Source organism: Somniosus microcephalus, chromosome 5, assembly GCF_052327205.1.
Source record: "Somniosus microcephalus isolate GS21.2 chromosome 5, FLI_Smic_1.0, whole genome shotgun sequence".
In the NCBI taxonomy this organism is placed as follows: Eukaryota; Metazoa; Chordata; class Chondrichthyes; order Squaliformes; family Somniosidae; genus Somniosus; species Somniosus microcephalus.
Window position 1 is genome coordinate 6543862 of NC_140991.1, and position 22712 is coordinate 6566573.

A 22712-nucleotide genomic window follows, 5' to 3' on the forward strand; every position below is an offset into this window, starting at 1 on the left:
GGGTGTAGTGGAAATCTGTAACTCTCTCCCCCAAAAAGCTGTGGATGCTGGGGGTCACTTGAAAATTTCAAAACTGAGATCAATAGATTTTTGCTGGTAAGGGTAGTGAGGGATTGGGAGCAAAGGCGGGTAGATGGACTCGAGGTACAGATCAGCCATGATCTGATTGAATGGCCGAACAGGTTCGAGGGGCTGAATGGCCTCCTCCTGTTCCCCTCAGTGAGGAGTCATTGATGTGCAGGGGCTCCCTGTAGCGTGTGGCCCAAAGTTCATTCTAGCGACCAGTTTAAGGGCACAGTTCAGTCTGGGGTCCTGTTTAAGGGCACAGTTCAGTCTGGGGTCCTGTTTAAGGGAACAGTTCAGTCTGGGGTCCTGTTTAAGGGCACAGTTCAGTCTGGGGTCCTGTTTAAGGGCACAGTTCAGCCTGGGGTCCTGTTTAAGGGCACAGCTCAGTCTGGGGTCCTGTTTAAGGGCACAGTTCAGCCTGGGGTCCTGTTTAAGGGCACAGCTCAGCCTTGACGATGTCTAAAATCCCCCCATACATTTGCTGAATTACAGTTCATCACGGTGAAGATGTCCTTAGTTTTGCTGTTTAATGTGGCAGTAAGTCTGTCCCAGTCCTTCGAGTGTTCGAAACTCTTCCTTTAAACTCGGGGGAATTACCCTGTTTTCTTATTCCTGACAGGAGCAGGAGTCTGTTTCCATGGAGACCAGGACGAGGCCCAAACAGCTTGAGCGCTGTTTCTCTGTCAGGAGTGACCTGTGGGCAGAGCTGATGGACGAGGAAAGTACGTAAAACCTTTTTATTAAATGTCCCTGCGGCAGAAAGATCTAAACAGGGTGTTTTTTCTGTCACGTTACACAGGACACAGCCTGAAGGTGTCAGGCTCGGCTCAGTTGGAGCAGCCTTTGTCTCTGAGTCAGAACATCGCCAGTGCAGGCCATGTGAGCTTTCCCTGCCTCCCCCTCTCTCAGTACGGACCCTGCTTCCAATAGCATCCTGGGATAGGCGACCTAGCTAAGCCTCTCAGTTGTATCAAACGGGAGAAGGCCCACCACCACCACCTCATGGCAACTAGGGGATGTGCAATCAGTGCCGGCCTTGCCAGCGCGGCCCACATCCCGAGAGTGGATACACCACAAACATCCTCTGGCTCGTGACTGCTTAGTGTACCGGTACAGAGAACAGGAGAGACCTTGAAACAAGCCAGCAAGTGGCGATTGGCCAATGTCAAAGGTCAGGATTTCAAAGATTGCAGGTGGAAGGGAGAACTGAGGGTCGGAAGGCGTTCCGAGTTGGATTGGCGAAGATGTGATTAGTGTTCAGCGGTGCAGGCTCCAGCTCTGCTGATGATCCCATTCCTTATCCTATATATCCTTATACTAGTGTCAGCCATGGTGAGTGGGCAGCACCCTCGCCTCGGAGTCAGATGGTCGTGTGTTCAAGTCTCACTCCAGAGACTTGAGCAGAGAAATCTAGGCTGACACTCCCAGTGCAGCACTGAGGGAGTGCCGCACTGTCGGAGGGGCAGTACTGAGGGAGCGCTGCACTGTCAGAGGGGCAGTACTGAGAGAGCGCTGCACTGTCGGAGGGGCAGTACTGAGGGAGCGCCGCACTGTCGGAGGGTCAGTACTGAGGGAGCGCTGCACTGTCGGAGAGTCAGTACTGAGGGAGCGCTGCACTGTTGGAGGGGCAGTACTGAGAGAGCGCTGCACTGTCGGAGGGGCAGTACTGAGGGAGCGCTGCACTGTCGGAGAGTCAGTACTGAGGGAGCGCTGCACTGTCGGAGGGGCAGTACTGAGGGAGCGCCGCACTGTCGGAGGGGCAGTACTGAGGGAGCGCCGCACTGTCGCAGGGGCAGTACTGAGGGAGTGCTGCATTGTCAGAGGGGCAGTACTGAGGGAGTGCTGCACTGTCGGAGGGGCAGTACTGAGGGAGCACGGCACTGTCGGAGGGGCAGTACTGAGGGAGCATTGCACTGTCGGAGGGACAGTACTGAGGGAGTGCTGCACTGTCAGAGGGGCTGTACTGAGGGAGTGTAGCTCTGTGAGAGGGGCAGTACTGAGGGAGCACTGCATTGTCGGAGGGGCAGTACTGAGGGAGCTCTCCACTGTCGCAGGGGCAGTACTGAGGGAGCGCCGCCCTGTCGGAGGGTCAGTACTGAGGGAGCGCTGCATTGTCGGAGGGGCAGTACTGAGGGAGCTCTCCACTGTCGGAGGGGCAGTACTGAGGGAGCGCCGCACTGTCGGAGAGTCAGTACTGAGGGAGCGCTGCACTGTCGGAGGGGCAGTACTGAGGGAGCGCCGCACTGTCGGAGGGGCAGTACTGAGGGAGCGCCGCACTGTCGCAGGGGCAGTACTGAGGGAGTGCTGCATTGTCAGAGGGGCAGTACTGAGGGAGTGCTGCACTGTCGGAGGGGCAGTACTGAGGGAGCACGGCACTGTCGGAGCGGCAGTACTGAGGGAGCATTGCACTGTCGGAGGGACAGTACTGAGGGAGTGCTGCACTGTCAGAGGGGCTGTACTGAGGGAGTGTAGCACTGTGAGAGGGGCAGTACTGAGGGAGCACTGCATTGTCGGAGGGGCAGTACTGAGGGAGCTCTCCACTGTCGCAGGGGCAGTACTGAGGGAGCGCCGCCCTGTCGGAGGGTCAGTACTGAGGGAGCGCTGCATTGTCGGAGGGGCAGTACTGAGGGAGCTCTCCACTGTCGCAGGGGCAGTACTGAGGGAGCGCCGCACTGTCGGAGGGTCAGTACTGAGGGAGTGCTGCACTGTCGGAGGGGCAGTACTGAGGGAGTGCCGCACTGTCGGAAGATCAGTACTGAGAGAGTGCTGCACTGTCGGAGTGTCAGTACTGACGGAGTGCTGCACTGTCGGAGGGGCAGTACTGAGGGAATGCTGCATTGTCGGAGGGGCAGTACTGAGGGAGCGCCGCACTGTCGGAGGGTCAGTACTGAGGGAGCGCTGCACTGTCGGAGGGGCAATACTGAGGGATCTCTCCACTTTCGGAGGGGCAGTACTGAGGGAGTGCTGTACTGTCGGAGGTGCTGCCTTTTGGATGAGACGTTAAACCGAGGCCCCGTCTGCTCTCTCAGGTGGACGTAAAAGATCACACAGCCACATTGGAAGAAAGGCAGGGGAGTTCTCTGTGGTGTCCTGGCTAATATTTATTGCTCGACCAACACCTAAAAACAAATGATCTGGTCATTATCACATTGCTGCTTGTGGGAGCTTGCTGTGTGTGAATTGGCTGCCGCGTTTCTCACATTACAACAGCGACTACACTTCAAAAAGTACTTCATTGGCTGCAAAGCGCTTTGGGATGTGCTGAGGTGGTGACAGGCGCTATAGAAATGCAAGTCCTTTCTTTTTTTGATCCCTAGGTCCTTCTGATAGCGATGGGACCAGCGGGAGCGACGATGACTGGCTCCCTACCAATGCTACATCTCCACTCACGGAATTTCTCTCCTTGAAGCAGGAAGCTGCCGGGGGAATGTTTTTACAGGCGGACAAGGAGCATCTGAACGGCAAGGTAGCTGAGCAATGACCAAGCACGGCGGCCAAAGTCCAGTCAACACCTCGTCCCAATTCCCACCACAACGCGGCTGAATCTTAACTGCCCGCTGAAGTGGCCGAACAGGCCACACCGTTGTATCCAAACCGTGACACCCAGCGGCTCAAGGAGGCGGCTCACCACCATCTTCTCCGGGCAACCGGGGACGGGCAATAAATGCCGGCCTTGCCAGTGACGCCCACATCCCCCAGAATGAATTCTCTTAAAACTGCACTCAAACAACATAGATATTTTTTAAATAATCACTAGATTTAAGTAATGCTAAGGCTCTTGTGTCCAGTCGTTGTTTAATTACTCTCCTTGTTCTGATATTTGCTAAACCTCACCACTTTCGCACGCTCAGTTTAAACTATTTCTATTTCTTCTCCTTGTTCTCGATTTTCCCTTATCCTAAATCCACCCCCTACTTCCTTCCTCCATCATCTACCAATGCAACACCCACCCCTCCCCCTGCTTATTGTCCCTCAATTCCATCCTTTTAACTTGCCTCGCCGTTGGGATGCAACATTGGTGGGGTCCATGTTTGGGTCTATTTCTGGGATGCATGCTCTGTCTTGTCATCCTTTACCGGGGATCTATACCTGGCATGGACCATCTATTTCTGGGATGCATCATTGGCCTTGCAATCAATAACGGGGGGGGGTGGACTGGGGTCCATATTGTTGGCGGCCCTTTCCTTTCCGGGGTGCATGTTTGGCCTGGTCCTCCATGACCGGGCGGCCATGTTTCGGTTGGTCAGTCGCAGCAGGCCCATCACTCCCCTCTGCTGTCGGTGATGACCCACCTGCTCTCCTTCCTCGAGCATTACTCACACATGCAGCGCATCCAGGACAAAGCCGCTGAGTACAAGGACCGCCTCAGGAGGGAGGAGGCCAAGAGCAAGAAGCAGCTGAAGGTGTTGAGAAGAGTTTGCAAGCAGGAGATGAGGGACAAGCTGAGCCTGATTGAGAACCTCCAGGATATCATCAATGAGCAGGAGGCACTCATGCTGAAACTGCAGACTGGAGGTGAGGAATCCTCTTTGCCTTGTTTTAAGTGAAGTTGTATAAAGCTCTGGTTATAACCCTATCTGGAGTAACTGTGTTCAGTTCTGGGCCCCACACCTCATGAAGGATATACTGGCCTTGGAGGGAGAGCAGCGCAGATTCACCAGAATGAGACCGGGGCTAAAAGGGTTAAATTATGAGGACAGGTTGACGTAATAAAACTCACTACACACTTGGTTTGAGTATAAAGCAAGGCTTTAATCAACTTGTTTCAGAACATGGAGGTCTAGTTGTACTTCACTCGTTCCTTGTCTTACAAAATGTCCCTGAAAAGCTGGGCCCACACCCGAGTATTTACACTCCTTGGACGGCGCCACCAGCTGGCCATCCAGCATTATTTCACGAGCAGTTTCTTGATGATGAGATTTATAACACAGATTGCACAGACTGGGCTTGTATTCCCTGGAGTTTAGAAGATTAAGGGGTGATCTGATCGAAGTGTTTCCGATGATTGGAGTTGATAGGGTGGATAGAGAGAAACTATTTCCTCTGGTGGGGGGAGTCCAGAACAAGAGGGCATCACCTTAAAATTAGAGCCAGGCCGTTCAGGGGTGATGTCAGGAAGCACTTCTTCACACAAAGGGTGGTGGAAATCTGGAACTCTCCCCCCCAAAAAGGCTGTTGAGGCCGGGGGCTCAATTGAAACTTTCAAAACTGAGATTAAAAGATTTTTGTTGGGTATTAAGGGATATTAAGGCTGGTAAATGGAGTTAAGGTACAGATCAGCCACGATCTAATTGAATGGTGAAACATGCTCGAGGGACTGAATGACCGACTCCTCTGGAAAAAAAGACTAAGAGGAGACCGGATAAATGAAGGGATTCGATAGGGTGGATGTGGAGGAACTGGCCTAGAAATTTCGATGGCTCCTCACCCGTCTTTCAGGCATAGAACGAGCACCTAAGCATCCAATATGGCGGGCAGGCGTGAGCGCGCATTATGGGCCGGGAGTGCAGCTGCCGCCATATTAGTAGAGGCAGAAAAAGAGGCATCCAGGGCCCACGCCTGAAACAGGTGCCTGCATTTCATTTGTAGAGAGGGAGAGGATTTGAACAATTGCCTGAAGGCCAACAGACCAGTGGAACGTATATTACTTCATTCATTCCTGAAAAGTGGTCTGCGTGTGGCCTAACCAGCGGCCAGCGAACTCAGCACTGACTGGACTGAGAACCTGAGACAATACTGGCTCAGACACTCCTTCAGCAGAACCACCAGGAGAACTTTGAAGGCATTCTTACAGACACTGTAGCCAGGATGGTTTTGGCCTGTGCTCATATATTCACTGGAAAAGGCAGCATCTAAAGAACCGCTAAAGCTCTGTCTAAGTAATTTATCTTTCCTGTGTTGAATTGGGTTCCGCTGAATTGTGACGGGACTGTGCTCTGGAGACCTGATTTGGACTAAATTGGTGTTGAGTTGTGTTGGGTTAACTTGGAGTGGGTTGGACTAAATTGGAGTGCGTAGTGGTGGGTTGAATGGGGCTATGCTTGGCTAAATTGGAGTGTGCTGTGGAGGTGAACAAGGCTAGGGTGAATTATAATGTGATTTGGTGAGTTGAGTTGAACTGAACTTGTGCTGGTTGATTGGAGGTAGATTTAACTGTACTGGGCTGCATTAGGTTCGACACAATTGGTATGGTTGGCTGCGTGAGCTAGATTAGGCTGGGAGTGTTTCACTCTACTGAGCTGGAATAGGTTTGGGTGAATTGAATTCGGTGGATTGGTCTGTTCGGGTGGAGGTTGGGTGGGATTGAGTGGGTCTGGTGAGGTTGGGTGGGATTGAGTGGGTCTGGTGGAGGTTGGGTGGGATTGAGTGGGTCTGGTGAGGTTGGGTGGGATTGAGTGGGTCGGGTGGAGGTTGGGTGGGATTGAGTGGGTCTGGTGGAGGTTGGGTGGGATTGAGTGGGTCTTGTGGAGGTTGGGTGGGATTGAGTGGGTCGGGTGCAGGTTGGGTGGGATTGAGTGGGTCTGGAGGAGGTTGGGTGGGATTGAGTGGGTCTGGTGGAGGTTGGGTGGGATTGAGTGGGTCTGGTGGAGGTTGGGTGGGATTGAGTTGGTCTGGTGGAGGTTGGGTGGGATTGAGTTGGTCTGGGGGATGTTGGGTGAGATTGACTGGGTCTGGTGGAGGTTGGGTGGGATTGAGAGGGTCGGGTGGAGGTTGGGTGGGATTGAGTGGGTCTGGTGGAGGTTGGGTGGGATTGAGTGGGTCTGGAGGAGGTTGGGTGGGATTGAGTGGGTCTGGTGGGGGTTGGGTGGGATTGAGTGGGTCTGGGGGAGGTTGGGTGGGATTGAGTTGGTCGGGTGGAGGTTGGGTGGGATTGAGTTGGTCGGGTGGAGGTTGGGTGGGATTGAGTGGGTCTGGGGGAGGTTGGGTGGGATTGAGTTGGTCTGGTGGAGGTTGGGTGGGATTGAGTTGGTCTGGGGGATGTTGGGTGAGATTGAGTGGGTCTGCTGGAGGTTGGGTGGGATTGATTGGGTCGGGTGGAGGTTGGGTGAGATTGAGTGGGTCGGGTGGAGGTTGGGTGGGATTGAGTGGGTCTGGGGGAGGTTGGTGGGATTGAGTGGGTCTGGGGGAGGTTGGGTGGGATTGAGTGGGTCTGGTGGAGGTTGGGTGGGATTGAGTGGGTCGGGTGGAGGTTGGGTGAGATTGAGTGGGTCGGGTGGAGGTTGGGTGGGATTGAGTGGGTCTGGTGGAGGTTGGGTGGGATTGAGTGGGTCTGGGGGAGGTTGGGTGGGATTGAGTGGGTCGGGTGGAGGTTGGGTGGGATTGAGTGGGTCGGGTGGAGGTTGGGTGAGATTGAGTGGGTCGGGTGGAGGTTGGGTGGGATTGAATGGGTCTGGTGGAGGTTGGGTGGTATTGAGTGGGCCTGGGGGAGGTTGGGTGGGATTGAGTGGGTCTGGTGGAGGTTGGGTGGGATTGAGCTGGTCTGGTGGACGTTGGGTGGGATTGAATGGGTCTGGTGGAGGTTGGGTGGGATTGATTGGGTCTGGTGGAGGTTGGGTGAGATTGAGTGGGTCTGGTGGAGTTTGGGCGGGATTGAGTGGGCCTGGTGGAGGTTGGCTGGGATTGAGTTGGTCTGGTGGAGGTTGGGTGAGATTGAGTGGGTCGGGAGGAGGTTGGGTGGGATTGAGTTGGTCTGGAGGTTGGGTGGGATTGAGTGGGTCTGGAGGAGGTTGGGTGGGATTGAGTGGGTCTGGTGGAGGTTGGGTGGGATTGAGTGGGTCTGTTGGAGGTTGGGTGGGATTGAGTGGGTCGGGTGGAGGTTGGGTGAGATTGAGTGGGTCGGGTGGCGGTTGGGTGGGATTGAGTTGGTCTGGAGGTTGGGAGGGATTGAGTGGGTCTGGAGGAGGTTGGGTGGGATTGAGTGGGTCTGGTGGAGGTTGGGTGGGATTGAGTGGGTCTGGTGGAGGTTGGATGGGATTGAGTGGGTCTGGTGGAGGTTGGGTGGGATTGAGTGGGTCTGGTGCAGGCTGGGTGGGAATGAGTGGATCTGGTGGAGGTTGGGTGGGATTGAGTGGGTCTGGTGGAGGTTGGGTGAGATTGAGTGGGTCTGGTGGAGGTTGGGTGGGATTGAGTGGGTCTGGTGGAGGTTGGGTGGGATTGAGTGGGTCTGGTGGTGGTTGGGTGGGATTGAGTGGGTCTGGTTGAGGTTGGGTGGGATTGAGTGGGTCTGGTGGAGGTTGGGTGGGATTGAGTGGGTCTGGTGGAGGTTGGATGGGATTGAGTGGGTCTGGTGGAGGTTGGGTGGGATTGAGTGGGTCTGGTGGAGGTTGGGTGTGATTGAGTGGGTCTGGTGGAGGTTGGGTGGGATTGAGTGGGTCTGGTTGAGGTTGGGTGGGATTGAGTGGGTCTGGTGGAGGTTGGGTGGGATTGAGTGGGTCTGGTGGAGGTTGGATGGGATTGAGTGGGTCTGGTGGAGGTTGGGTGGGATTGAGTGGGTCTGGTGGAGGTTGGGGGGGATTGAGTTGGTCTGGTGGAGGTTGGGTGGGATTGAGTGGGTCGGGTGGAGGTTGGGTGGGGTTGAGCTGGTCTGGTGGAGGTTGGGTGGGATTGAGTGGGTCTGGTGGAGGTTGGGTGGGATTGAGTGGGTCTGGTGGAGGTTGGGTGGGATTGACTGGGTCTGGGGGAGGTTGGGTGGGACTGAGTGGGTCTGGTGGAGGTTGGGTGGGATTGAGTGGGTCTGGTGGAGGTTGGGTGGGATTGAGTGGGTCGGGTGGAGGTTGGGTGAGATTGAGTGGGTCGGGTGGAGGTTGGGTGGGATTGAGTGGGTCTGGTGGAGGTGGCGTGGGATTGAGTGGGTCTGTGGGAGGTTGGGTGGGATTGAGTGGGTCTGGTGGAGGTTGGGTGGGATTGAGCTGGTCTGGTGGAGGTTTGGTGGGATTGAGTGGGTCTGGTGGAGGTTGGGTGAGATTGAGTGGGTCTGGTGGAGGTTGGGTGGGATTGAGTGGGTCTGGTGGAGGTTGGGTGGGATTGAGTGGGTCGGGTGGAGGTTGAGTGAGATTGAGTGGGTCTGGTGGAGGTTGGGTGAGATTGAGTGGGTCTGGTGGAGGTTGGGTGGGATTGAGTGGGTCTGGTGGAGGTTGGGTGGGATTGAGTTGGTCTGGTGGAGGTTGGGTGGGATTGAGTTGGTCTGGTGGAGGTTGGGTGGGATTGAGTGGGTCTGGGGGAGGTTGGGTGGGATTGAGTTGGTCTGGTGGAGGTTGGGTGGGATTGAGTTGGTCTGGGGGATGATGGGTGAGATTGAGTGGGTCTGCTGAAGGTTGGGTGGGATTAAGTGGGTCGGGTGGAGGTTGGGTGAGATTGAGTGGGTCGGGTGGAGGTTGGATGGGATTGAGTGGGTCTGGGGGAGTTTGGTGGGATTGAGTGGGTCTGGGGGAGGTTGGGTGGGATTGAGTGGGTCTGGTGGAGGTTGGGTGGGATTGAGTGGGTCGGGTGGAGTTTGGGTGAGATTGAGTGGGTCGGGTGGAGGTTGGGTGGGATTGAGTGGGTCTGGTGGAGGTTGGGTGGGATTGAGTGGGTCTGTGGGAGGTTGGGTGGGATTGAGTGGGTCTGGTGGAGGTTGGGTGGGATTGAGTGGGTCGGGTGGAGGGTGGGTGAGATTGAGTGGGTCGGGTGGAGGTTGGGTGGGATTGAGTGGGTCTGGTGGAGGTTGGGTGGGATTGAGTGGGCCTGGGGGAGGTTGGGTGGGATTGAGTGGGTCTGCTGGAGTTTGGGTGGGATTGAGCTGGTCTGGTGCAGGTTGGGTGGGATTGAGTGGGTCTGGTGGAGGTTGGGTGGGATTGATTGTGTCTGGTGGAGGTTGGTTGAGATTGAGTGGGTCTGGTGGAGGTTGGGTGGGATTGAGTGGGCCTGGTGGAGGTTGGGCGGAATTGAGTTGGTCTGGTGGAGTTTGGGTGGGATTGAGTGGGTCGGGTGGAGGTTGGGTGAGATTGAGTGGGTCGGGTGGATGTTGGGTGGGATTGAGTTGGTCTGGAGGTTGGGTGGGATTGAGTGGGTCTGGAGGAGGTTGGGTGGGATTGAGTGGATCTGGTGGAGGTTGGGTGGGATTGAGTGGGTCTGGTGGAGGTTGGGTGGGATTGAGTGGGTCTGGTGGAGGTTGGGTGGGATTGAGTGGGTCTGGTGCAGGTTGGGTGGGAATGAGTGGATCTGGTGGAGGTTGGGTGGGATTGAGTGGGTCTGGTGGAGGTTGGGTGAGATTGAGTGCGTCTGGTGGAGGTTGGGTGGGATTGAGTGGGTCTGGTGGAGGTTGGTTGGGATTGAGTGGGTCTGGTGGAGGTTGGGTGGGATTGAGTGGGTCTGGTTGAGGTTGGGTGGGGTTGAGTGGGTCTGGTGGAGGTTGGGTGGGATTGAGTGGGTCTGGTGGAGGTTGGGTGGGATTGAGTGGGTCTGGTGGAGGTTGGGTGGGATTGAGTGGGTCTGGTGGAGGTTGGGTGGGATTGAGTTGGTCTGGTGGAGGTTGGGTGGGATTGAGTTGGTCTGGTGGAGGTTGGGTGGGATTGAGTGGGTCGGGTGGAGGTTGGGTGGGATTGAGCTGGTCTGGTGGAGGTTGGGTGGGATTGAGTGGGTCTGGTGGAGGTTGGGTGGAATTGAGTGGGTCTGGTGGAGATTGGGTGAGATTGAGTGGGTCTGGTGGAGGTTGGTTGATATTGAGTGGGTCTGGTGGATGTTGGGTGGGATTGAGTGGGTCTGGTGGAGGTTGGGTGAGATTGAGTGGGTTGGGTGGAGGTTGGGTGGGATTGAGTGGGTCTGGTGGAGGTTGGGTGAGATTGAGTGGGTCTGGTGGAGGTTGGGTGGGATTGAGTTGGTCTGGTGGAGGTTGGGTGGGATTGAGCTGGTCTGGTGGAGGTTGGGTGGGATTGAGTGAGTCTGGTGGAGCTTGGGTGGGATTGAGTGGGTCGGGTGGAGGTTGGGTGGGATTGAGCTGGTCTGGTGGAGGTTGGGTGGGGTTGAGTAGGTCTTGTGGAGGTTGGGTGGGATTGAGTTGGTCTGGAGGAGGTTGGGTGGGATTGAGTGGGTCGGGTGGAGGTTGGGTGAGATTGAGTGGGTCTCGTGGAGGTTGGGTGGGATTGAGTGGGTCTGGTGGAGGTTGGGTGAGATGGAGTGGGTCTGGTAGAGGTTGGGTGGGATTGAGTGTGTCTGGTGGAGGTTGGGTGAGATTGAGTGGGTCTGGTGGAGGTTGGGTGGGATTGAGTGGATCGGGTGGAGGTTGGGTGAGATTGAGTGGATCTGGTGGAGGTTGGGTGGGATTGAGTGGATCGGGTGGAGGTTGGGTGGGATTGAGTGGGTCGGGTGGAGATTGGGTGGGATTGAGTGGGTCGGGTGGAGGTTGGGTGGGATTGAGTGGGTCTGGGGGAGGTTGGGTGGGATTGAGTGGGTCTGGTGGAGGTTGGGTGGGATTGAGTGGGTCTGGGGGAGGTTGGGTGGGATTGAGTGGGTCTGGTGGAGGTTGGGTGGGATTGAGTGGGTCTGGAGGAGGTTGGGTGAGATTGAGTTGGTCTGGTGGAGGTTGGTTGGGATTGAGTTGGTCTGGGGGATGTTGGGTGAGATTGAGTGGGTCTGGTGGAGGTTGGGTGGGATTGAGTGGGTCGGGTGGAGGTTGGGTGGGATTGAGTGGGTCTGGTGGAGGTTGGGTGGGATTGAGTGGGTCTGGAGGAGGTTGGTGGGATTGAGTGGGTCTGGGGGAGGTTGGGTGGGATTGAGTGGGTCTGGGGGAGGTTGGGTGGGATTGAATTGGTCGGGTGGAGGTTGGGTGGGATTGAGTTGGTCGGGTGGAGGTTGGGTGTGATTGAGTGGGTCTGGGGGAGGTTGGGTGTGATTGAGTTGGTCTGGTGGAGGTTGGGTGGGATTGAGTTGGTCTGGGGGATGTTGGGTGAGATTGAGTGGGCCTGCTGGAGGTTGGGTGGGATTGAGTGGGTCGGGTGGAGGTTGGGTGAGATTGAGTGGGTCGGGAGGAGGTTGGGTGGGGTTGAGTGGGTCTGGGGGAGGTTGGTGGGATTGAGTGGGTCTGGGGGAGGTTGGGTGGGATTGAGTGGGTCTGGTGGAGGTTGGGTGGGATTGAGTGGGTCGGGTGGAGGTTGGGTGAGATTGAGTGGGTCGGGTGGAGGTTGGGTGGGATTGAGTGGGTCTGGTGGAGGTTGGGTGGGATTGAGTGGGTCTGGGGGTGGTTGGGTGGGATTGAGTGGGTCTGGTGGAGGTTGGGTGGGATTGAGTGGGTCGGGTGGAGGGTGGGTGAGATTGAGTGGGTCGGGTGGAGGTTGGGTGGGATTGAGTTGGTCTGGAGGTTGGGTGGGATTGAGTGGGTCTGGAGGAGCTTGGGTGAGATTGAGTGGGTCTGGTGGATGTTGGGTGGGATTGAGTGGGTCTGGTGGAGGTTGGGTGGGATTGAGTGGGTCTGGTGGAGGTTGGGTGGGATTGAGTGGGTCTGGTGCAGGTTGGGTGGGAATGAGTGGATCTGGTGGAGGTTGGGTGGGATTGAGTGGGTCTGGTGGAGGTTGGGTGAGATTGAGTGGGTCTGGTGGAGTTTGGGTGGGATTGAGTTGGTCTGGTGGAGGTTGGTGGGATTGAGTGGGTCGGGTGGAGGTTGGGTGGGATTGAGCTGGTCTGGTGGAGGTTGGGTGGGATTGAGTGGGCCTGGTGGAGGTTGGGTGGGATTGAGTGGGTCTGATGGAGGTTGGGTGGGATTGAGTGGGTCTGGTGGAGATTGGGTGAGATTGAGTGGGTCTGGTGGAGGTTGGGTGAGATTGAGTGGGTCTGGTGGACGTTGGGTGGGATTGAGTGGGTCTGGTGGAGGTTGGGTGGGTTTGAGTGGGTTGGGTGGAGGTTTGGTGGGATTGATTGGGTCTGGTGGAGGTTGGGTGAGATTGAGTGGGTCTGGTGGAGGTTGGGTGGGATTGAGTGGGTCTGGTGGAGGTTTGGTGGGATTGAGTTGGTCTGGTGGAGGTTGGGTGGGATTGAGTTGGTCTGGTGGAGGTTGGGTGGGATTGAGTGCGTCGGGTGGAGGTTGGGTGGGATTGAGCTGGTCTGTTGGAGGTTGGGTGGGATTGAGTGGGTCTGGTGGAGGTTGGGTGGGATTGAGTGGGTCGGGTGGAGGTTGGGTGGGATTGAGCTGGTCTGGTGGAGGTTGGGTGGGATTGAGTGGGTCTGGTGGAGGTTGGGTGGGATTGAGTTGGTCTGGAGGAGGTTGGGTGGGATTGAATGGGTCGGGTGGAGGTTGGGTGAGATTGAGTAGGTTGGGTGAGATTGAGTGGGTCTGGTGGAGGTTGGGTGGGATTGAGTGGGTCTGGTGGAGGTTGGGTTAGATTGAGTGGGTCTGGTGGAGGTTGGGTGGGATTGAGTGGGTCTGGTGGAGGTTGAGTTAGATTGAGTGGGTCTGGTGGAGGTTGTGTGGGATTCAGTGGATCGGGTGGAGGTTGGGTGAGATTGAGTGGGTCTGGTGGAGGTTGGGTGGGATTGAGTGGATCGGGTGGAGGTTGGGTGGGATTGAGTGGGTCGGGTGGAGATTGGGTGGGATTGAGTGGGTCGGGTGGAGATTGGGTGGGATTGAGTGGGTCTGGTGGAGGTTGGGTGGGATTGAGTGGGTCTGGGGGAGGTTGGGTGGGATTGAGTGGGTCTGGTGGAGGTTGGGTGGGATTGAGTGGGTCTGGTGGAGGTTGGGTGGGATTTAGTGGGTCTGGTGGAGGTTGGGTGGGATTGAGTGGGTCTGTTGGAGGTTGGGTGGGATTGAGTGGGTCTGGTGGAGGTTGGGTGGGATTGAGTGGGTCTGGTGGAGGTTGGGTGGGATTGAGTGGGTCTGGTGGAGGTTGGGTGGGATTGAGTGGGTCTGTTGGAGGTTGGGTGGGATTGAGCTGGTCTGGAGGAGGTTGGGTGAGATTGAGTGGGTCTGGTGGAGGTTGGGTGAGATTGAGTGGGTCTGGTGGTGTTTGGGTGGGATTGAGTTGGTCTGGTGGAGGTTGGGTGCGATTGAGTGGGTCTGGTGGAGGTTGGGTGGGATTGAGTTGGTCTGGTGGAGGTTGGTGGTATTGAGTTGGTCTGGTGGAGGTTGGTGGGATTGAGTGGGTCGGGTGGAGGTTGGGTGGGATTTAGCTGGTCTGATGGAGGTTAGATGGGATTGAGTGGGTCTGGTGGAGGTTGGGTCGGATTGAGTGGGTCTGGTGGAGGTTGGGTGGGATTGAGTGGGTCTGGTGGAGGTTGGGTGGGATTGAGTTGGTCTGATGGAGGTTGGGTGGGAATTAGCTGGTCTGATGGAGTTTAGGTGGGATTGAGTGGGTCTGGTGGAGGTTGGGTGGGATTGAGTTGGTCTGATGGAGGTTGGGGGGGATTGAGTGGGTCTGGTGGAGGTTGGGTGGGATTGAGATGGTCTGATGGAGGTTGTGGGGGATTGAGTTGCTCGGGATGGTAGGTTTTAATATGGAGCATTGGAGGAATCTCCAGCTCAACAACTTGCATTTCGATATCACCTTTAACGTCGTAAAATGTCCCAAGGTGCTTCACAAGAGCAATAATCAGACATAATTTGACAGCGATGCACATAAGCCGATATTAGGACAGCAGTTACTGTGGCCGACAAACGAATGGTGCCCTCCATTCGTTAGACTTGACCCCGCCCTTGCAACCTCCATGAGACCTTGCACTGGAAGTTGCTGCAAGTGTGTGATGGAAATGGCGTGACGCCCTCTACAGGTCATCTGGGATCTGAGTGAACAGAGCAAACAACTGGGTATCTCCTTAGCCAATCAGATTGAAGAATCGCTAATGAGTGGTCCAGACTCTGAACCAGGAAGTGTAAATTTGAATATTTAATTCAATGTCAAATCAGGTACAGAAAGCAAAGTGAAGAAAAGGAAAGTAAGATTAGATTAAGAGAGAGAGAGATTAAAGACACAAAATAAAACTGAAATAAAATGTATTTACATTTCATTATAAATCTCCAACAACAATTAACCCCACTCTAAAGACTTGAGCACTAAATCCAGGCTGACACTCCAGTGCAGTACTGAGGGAGCGCTGCACTGTCGGAGGGGCAGTACTGAGGGAGTGCTGCACTGTCAGGGGGCAGTACTGAGGGAGTGCTGCACTGTCGGAGGGGCAGTACTGAGGGAGTGTCGCACTGTCAGGGGGCAGTACTGAGGGAGCGCTGCACTGTCGGAGGGGCAGTACTGAGGGAGTGCCGCACTGTCGGAGGGGCAGTACTGAGGGAGCGCTGCACTGTCGGAGGGGCAGTACTGAGGGAGCGCTGCACTGTCGGAGGGGCAGTACTGAGGGAGCGCCGCACTGTCGGAGGGGCAGTACTGAGGGAGTGCCGCACTGTCAGGGGGCAGTACTGAGGGAGCGCTGCACTGTCGGAGGGGCAGTACTGAGGGAGTGCCGCACTGTCAGGGGGCAGTACTGAGGGAGTGCTGCACTGTCGGAGGGGCAGTACTGAGGGAGTGCTGCACTGTCAGGGGGCAGTACTGAGGGAGTGCTGCACTGTCAGAGGGGCAGTACTGAGGGAGTGCCGCACTGTCGGAGGGGCAGTACTGAGGGAGCGCTGCATTGTCGGAGGGGCAGTACTGAGGGAGTGCCGCACTGTCAGGGGGCAGTACTGAGGGAGTGCTGCACTGTCGGAGGGTCAGTACTGAGGGAGCGCTGCACTGTCGGAGGGTCAGTACTGAGGGAGCGCTGCACTGTCAGGGGGCAGTACTGAGGGAGCGCTGCACTGTCGGAGGGGCAGTACTGAGGGAGTGCCACACTGTCAGGGGGCAGTACTGAGGGAGTGCTGCACTGTCAGGGGGCAGTACTGAGGGAATGCTGCACTGTCGGAGGGGCAGTACTGAGGGAGCGCCGCACTGTCGGAGGGGCAGTACTGAGGGAGTGCCGCACTGTCAGGGGGCAGTACTGAGGGAGCGCTGCACTGTCGGAGGGGCAGTACTGAGGGAGCGCCGCACTGTCGGAGGGGCAGTACTGAGGGCGTGCCGCACTGTCAGGGGGCAGTACTGAGGGAGCGCTGCACTGTCGGAGGGGCAGTACTGAGGGAGTGCTGCACTGTCGGAGGGGCAGTACTGAGGGAGTGCTGCACTGTCAGGGGGCAGTACTGAGGGAGCGCTGCACTGTCAGAGGGGCAGTACTGAGGGAGTGCCGCACTGTCGGAGGGGCAGTACTGATGGAGCGCTGCACTGTCGGAGGGGCAGTACTGAGGGAGTGCCGCACTGTCAGGGGGCAGTACTGAGGGAGTGCTGCACTGTCGGAGGGGCAGTACTGAGGGAGTGCTGCACTGTCGGAGGGGCAGTACTGAGGGAGTGCTGCACTGTCAGGGGGCAGTACTGAGGGAGCGCTGCACTGTCAGAGGGGCAGTACTGAGGGAGTGCCGCACTGTCGGAGGGGCAGTACTGAGGGAGCACTGCACTGTCGGAGGGGCAGTACTGAGGGAGTGCCGCACTGTCAGGGGGCAGTACTGAGGGAGTGCTGCACTGTCAGGGGGCAGTACTGAGGGAGTGCTGCACTGTCGGAGGGGCAGTACTGAGGGAGTGCTGCACTGTCAGGGGGCAGTACTGAGGGAGCGCTGCACTGTCAGAGGGGCAGTACTGAGGGAGTGCTGCACTGTCGGAGGGTCAGTACTGAGGGAGCGCTGCACTGTCGGAGGGTCAGTACTGAGGGAGCGCTGCACTGTCAGGGGGCAGTACTGAGGGAGCGCTGCACTGTCAGGGGGCAGTACTGAGGGAGTGCTGCACTGTCAGGGGGCAGTACTGAGGGAGTGCTGCACTGTCGGAGGGGCAGTACTGAGGGAGCGCTGCACTGTCGGAGGGGCAGTACTGAGGGAGTGCTGCACTGTCAGAGGGGCAGTACTGAGGGAGTGCTGCACTGTCAGAGGGGCAGTACTGAGGGAGCGCTGCACTGTCGGAGGTGCCATCTTTCAGCTCTTTCTAAAAGATCCCACGGTACTATTTCGGAGAAGAGCAGGGGGAGGTCTCCCCAGTGACCTGGAGCCAATATTTATCCCTCGACCAGCATCACTAAAACAGATTATCTGGTGATTATCACATTGCTGTTTGTGGGATCTTGCTGTGCGCAAATTGTCTGCCGCGTTTCCTACATTACAACAGTGACTACACTTCAAACGTACTTCATTGGCTGTAACGTGCTTTGGGACGTCCTCAGGTTGTGAAAGGCGCTACAGAAATGCAAGTTAGTTCTTATATACACAGATGAAGTAAATCTACCCGTATTGTGTGGAAGGTTTTTTCTGCTGAAATTCTCACAAGTGGTTATAACGGTATGATCATAGCAACACCTGGGGCGAGTCAGCGATTTCTATTGGACAACACGGCATTCCCTGATACACTTGTGTGTTGTAGGATGTGACGTCGCCGATGACAGCTTTCCGTGTCCCGCCAACTCTCCGTACGCCGGCGCTTCTTCGAGTCCCGAAAGCTCTCCCTATCCCGCCAGCTCTCCGTGCTCCAGCCTCCCTGCATCAGTCGGAGTGCAGAGGCTGGTGGAGTCCATCAGCACACTACAGAGTGAGAGGACCAAACTGATGGACGAGGTGCAATGCATCAAGGTGGAGGTGGAACACGGGGAGAATGAGAAGCAGCAACTATCAACCCACTTCGAGTTTCAGGTAAAGTCTCCCCCTTTCTACCTCTGGCATTTACCGAGAACCATATACCCCTGACCTGCAACATTCTAGACTGTGCAGTCACCCCGTTGTGTACCAGCCACTTCCTGTATAGAAGAGTGGAACCCTCTCCCACTAAAGCACTAGATGCTGGGGCTCAATTAATAATTTTAAACCTGAGATCGATAGACTTTTGCTCGACAAGGGTATTAAGGGATGTAAAGCAAAGGAGGGTGGATGGCATTAGGGTACAGATCAGCCATGATCTCATTGAATGGCGGAACAGGCTCGAGGGTCTGAATGGCCTCCTCCTGTTCCCATTGTGTTCCATCCAGTTCCTGTGTACCCCCGCCCCTCCCATTGTGTACCATGCAATAAATGGGTCCTGTTTATTCACAGTGAAGGCGTGTGAGGGGGCAGGCAAAACTTGACACAGAAACCGCAAACACTCAGCAGATCAGGGAGCATCCGTGGAGAGCAGACACCAGTTAACGTATTGGATATGGACCCTGCATCACAGGAGGTCCAGTTTTTAAATAGCAGGGTCGGTCTGGTCCGTCTCTCGCTGCCCTGTAGATGGAGTTGGTCAGAGCTGTAAGTCTGGGCTCCTATCCCTGCGTGTCACCTGGATGCCTTGGTTACTATGGTAGAAGCTGGGGGTGGGGTGGGGGGGGTCTCACAGAGCAGTTTGGGCCTGGAAACATGCCCGGTGGTTGGCCAACTCTCCCGGGAGGTTGATGGGGTCCGGTCGAGTTCCTTATTCTTCCTACAATGTACTTACCTCACACCTCAATATAGGTAAGTGTCAGTTGGTGCATTTTGGTCAGAAGACTAAGAAGGCCACATACTCCTTGGAAAATGAGTGCCTAAATGGGGGACCTGGGGGTGCAGATACACAAATCACTAAAAGTAGCCACGCAGGTGAATAAGGCCAGAAAAAAAGCAATCAATGCACCGGGGTTCATTTCCAGAGGGATAGAATTGAAAAGCAGAGAAATGATGTTAAACTCATGAACCTTGGTTAGACCACACTAGGAGCACTGTGAACAGTTCTGGTCTCCATGTTATAAAAAGGATATAGAGGCACTGGAGAAGGTGCAAAAAAGATTTACTTGGATGATACCAGAACTGAGAGGTTATAACTATCAGGAAAGATTGAACAGGCTGGGGCTTCTTTCTCTAGAAAACAGAAGGCTGAGGGGTGACCTGATAGAGGTCTTTAAGATTATGAAAAGGTTTTAAGGATAGACGTAGAGAAGATGTTTCCACTTGCAGGCGAGAACAAAACTAGGGGCCATAAATATAAGATAATAAATCCAATCGGGAATTCAGGAGAAACTTCTTTGCCCAGAGAGTGGTGAGAATGTGGAACTCGCTACCACAGGGAGTGGTTGAGGAGAATAGTATCGATACATTTAAGGGGAAACTAGGTAAACACATGAGGGAGGAAGGAATCGAAGGATATGCTGATGGGGTGAGATGAAGAGGGGTGGGAGGAGGCTCGTGTGGAGCAAAAACACCGGCACGGACTAGTTGGGCCGAATGGCCTGTTTCGGTGCTGTACATAAGAGATTGAGTAGATTGGGCCTATACTCCTCTTGGAGTTTAGAAGAATGGGAGGTGATCTTATTAAAACACATAAGATTCTGAGGGGGATTGACAGGGTAGATGCTCATAGATTGTTTCCCCTGGCTGGAGAGTCTAGAACTAGGGGTCGTCCTTTTAAGACTGAGATGAGGAGGAATTTCTTCACTCAGGGGGCGGTGAATCTTTGGAATTCTCTGCCCCAGAGGGCTGTGGAGGCTGAATCATTGAGTATATTCAAGGCTGAGATCGATCGATGTTTAGACTCTCAGGGAATCAAGGGATATGGGGATCGGGCGGGAAAGTGGAGTTGAGGTCGATGATCAGCCATGACCTTATTGAATGGCGGAGCAGGCTCGAGGGGCCGAATGGCCGACTCCTGCTCCTAATTCTTATGTTCTTAGAAATACTTTGTAATGATGGGACATATTCTCCATGGGCAGCAGAAGGAGGAGCCTCTCGGTCAAATGGTCCATTCTGAAGTTTTGTGAAATTCCTGGATTCAACTGTCTTCCTTCTAATGGGTTCTGACACCAGCCTCAATATTCCAATCAGGGCTCTCATTCTGTTGGTGTCTGTTCAGTCAGACAAGAATCAGGAACAAATCCAATCAAATCTGGGAGACCCGTTCTGCTAGAAATCCTAGGAAGAGCCATGACCAGTTTCAGGTCCCAGTCCTTTCCTTATTTCCAGCACAGTGCCCGAGCTACTTCCTCCGAAACTGTCCTTGGGGAGACGGCCTACGGTTTATATCTCTCAACAACTTTATTCTTCTTGTAGATCCACGAACTTAAACAACAGATTAAGGAGAGAGAAGAGGAACTCGCCCAGCTGAGAATCGAAAGTGTAAGTTCCCTCGGTCCTTTGTTTACAAAAACTCAAATACCCCTTGAGGAGAAGGGTACCTGTGTCCCAATACCCCACTAGTAAAGGATTACCTGTGTCCCAATACCCCACTAGTAAAGGGTTACCTGTGTCCCAATACCCCACTAGTGAAGAGTTACCTGTGTCCCAATACCCCACTAGTAAAGAGTTACCTGTGTCCCAATACCCCACTAGTAAAGGGTTACCTGTGCCCCAATACCCCACTAGTAAAGGGTTACCTGTGCCCCAATACCCCACTAGTAAAGGGTTACCTGTGTCCCAATACCCCACTAGTAAAGGGTTACCTGTGTCCCAATACCCCACTAGTAAAGGGTTACCTGTGTCCCAATACCCCACTAATGAAGGGTTACCTGTGCCCCAATACCCCACTAGTAAAGAGTTACCTTTGTCCCAATACCCCACTAGTAAAGGGTTACCTGTGCCCCAATACCCCACTAGTAAAGGTTTACCTTTGTCCCAATACCCCACTAGTAAAGGGTTACCTGTGTCCCAATACCCCACTAGTGAAAGGTTACCTGTGTCCCAATACCCCACTAGTGAAAGGTTACCTGTGTCCCAATACCCCACAAGTAAATGGTTACCTGGGTCCCAATACCCACTAGAAGAGTTACCTTTGTCCCAATACCCCACTAGTAAAGGGTTACCTGTGTCCCAATACCCCACTAGTGAAAGGTTACCTGTGTCCCAATACCCCACAAGTAAATGGTTACCTGTGTCCCAATACCCCACTAGTGAAGGGTTACCTGTGTTCTCAGATTGGCAACCAGTAACTAGTGGTGTTCCGCAGGGGTCAGTGCTGGGTCCCCAACTCTTTACAATCTATATTAACGATTTGGAGGAGGGGACCGAGTGTAACATATCAAAGTTTGCAGATGATACAAAGATGGGACGGAAAGTAGTGAGTGAGGAGGACATAAAAAACCTGCAAAGGGACATAGACAGGCTAAGTAAGTGGGCAGAGATTTGGCAGATGGAATACAATACTGGAAAGTGTGAGGTTATGCACTTTGGCAGGAAAAATCATAGAGCAAGTTATTATCTTAATGGCAAGAAACTGGAAAGTACTGTAGTACAAAGGGATCTGGGGGTCCTGGTGCACGAAACTCAAAAAGTTAGTATGCAGGTGCAGCAAGTGATTAAGAAGGCCAATGGAATGTTGGCTTTTATTGCTAGGGGGTTGGAATATAAAAACAGGGAGGTATTGCTGCAGTTGTACAAGGTATTGGTGAGGCCGCACCTGGAATACTGCATACAGTTTTGGTGTCCATACTTAAGAAAAGACATACTTGCTCTCGAGTCAGTACAAAGAAGGTTCACTCGGTTAATCCCGGGGATGAGGGGGTGGTCATATGAGGAGAGGTTGAGTAGATTGGGACTCTACTCATTGGAGTTCAGAAGAATGAGAGGCGATCTTATTGAAACATATAAGATTGTGAAGGGGCTTGATCGGGTGGATGCGGTGAGGATGTTCCCAATGATGGGTGAAACTAGAACTAGGGGGCATAATCTTAAAATAAGGGGCTGCTCATTCAAAACTGAGATGAGGAGAAACTTCTTCACTCAGAGGGTGGTAGGTTTGTGGAATTTGCTGCCCCAGAAAGCTGTGGAAGCTACATCATTAAATAAATTTAAAACAGAAATAGATAGTTTCCTAGAAGTAAAGGGAATAAAGGGTTTCGGGGAGCGGGCAGGAAATTGGACATGAGTCTGGGTTCGGAATGGTCATGGCCCTGTGGGTAGTGGAGTGGGCCCAGGAGCCGTGTAGCCTTGTTCTGCTCCTACTGTGTTCTAATTCTGTTAGATTTCAGGAGATGGTTTTATTCCTGTTCCTGGCTGGGGTGGAGATCGCCTTTACAGAAGGTAAGTACTGTAGAAAATATAGGGACAGAGTGATCTCCTGGAAGAATTTCGATCGCCTAGATGGGTCGGAGAGGAATTTCCCAGATTTTTTTCTCCCAAATTGGCCATTGGGTCTTTATCTGGTTTTTCGCCTCTCCCGGGAGATCACATGGGTTCGGGGGGATGCAGAGTGATAGAAGATTTGAGGTTAGGATCAGATCAGCCATGATCTTATTGAATGGTGGAGCAGGCTCGAGGGGCCGATTGGCCTACTCCTGCTCCTATTTCTTATGTTCTTATGTTCTTATGTCCCAATACCCCACTTGTAAAGGGTTACCTGTGTCCCAATACCCCACTTGTAAAGGGTTACCTGTGTCCCAATACCCCACCAGTAAATGGTTACCTGTGTCCCAATACCCCACTTGTAAAGGGTTACCTGTGTCCCAATACCCCACTAGTGAAGGGTTACCTGTGTCCCAATACCCCACTAGTGAAAGGTTACCTGTGTCCCAATACCCCACTAGTGAAGAGTTACCTGTGTCCCAATACCCCACTAGTAAAGGGTTACCTGTGTCCCAATACCCCACTTGTAAAGGGTTACCTGTGTCCCAATACCCCACTTGTAAAGGGTTACCTGTGTCCCAATACCCCACTAGTAAATGGTTACCTGTGTCCCAATACCCCACTTGTA

The 22712-nt window shown here is 54.4% G+C and overlaps 1 protein-coding gene across 1 annotated transcript in view; it reads left to right on the forward strand.

Annotated features, from left to right (window-relative positions):
- Positions 1–670: 670 nt before the first annotated feature.
- The window catches only part of LOC147116842 (uncharacterized), a 32478-nt gene continuing 10436 nt past the window's right edge, over positions 671–22712 (forward strand). Inside the window, exons 1-5 of the mRNA XM_085987177.1 lie at positions 671–788; positions 3384–3532; positions 4314–4581; positions 17451–17716; positions 20078–20143. Coding sequence (XP_085843303.1) covers positions 704–788; positions 3384–3532; positions 4314–4581; positions 17451–17716; positions 20078–20143 — 834 coding nt within the window. The 5' untranslated portion in view covers positions 671–703. The remainder of the gene's footprint in view (positions 789–3383; positions 3533–4313; positions 4582–17450; positions 17717–20077; positions 20144–22712) is intronic.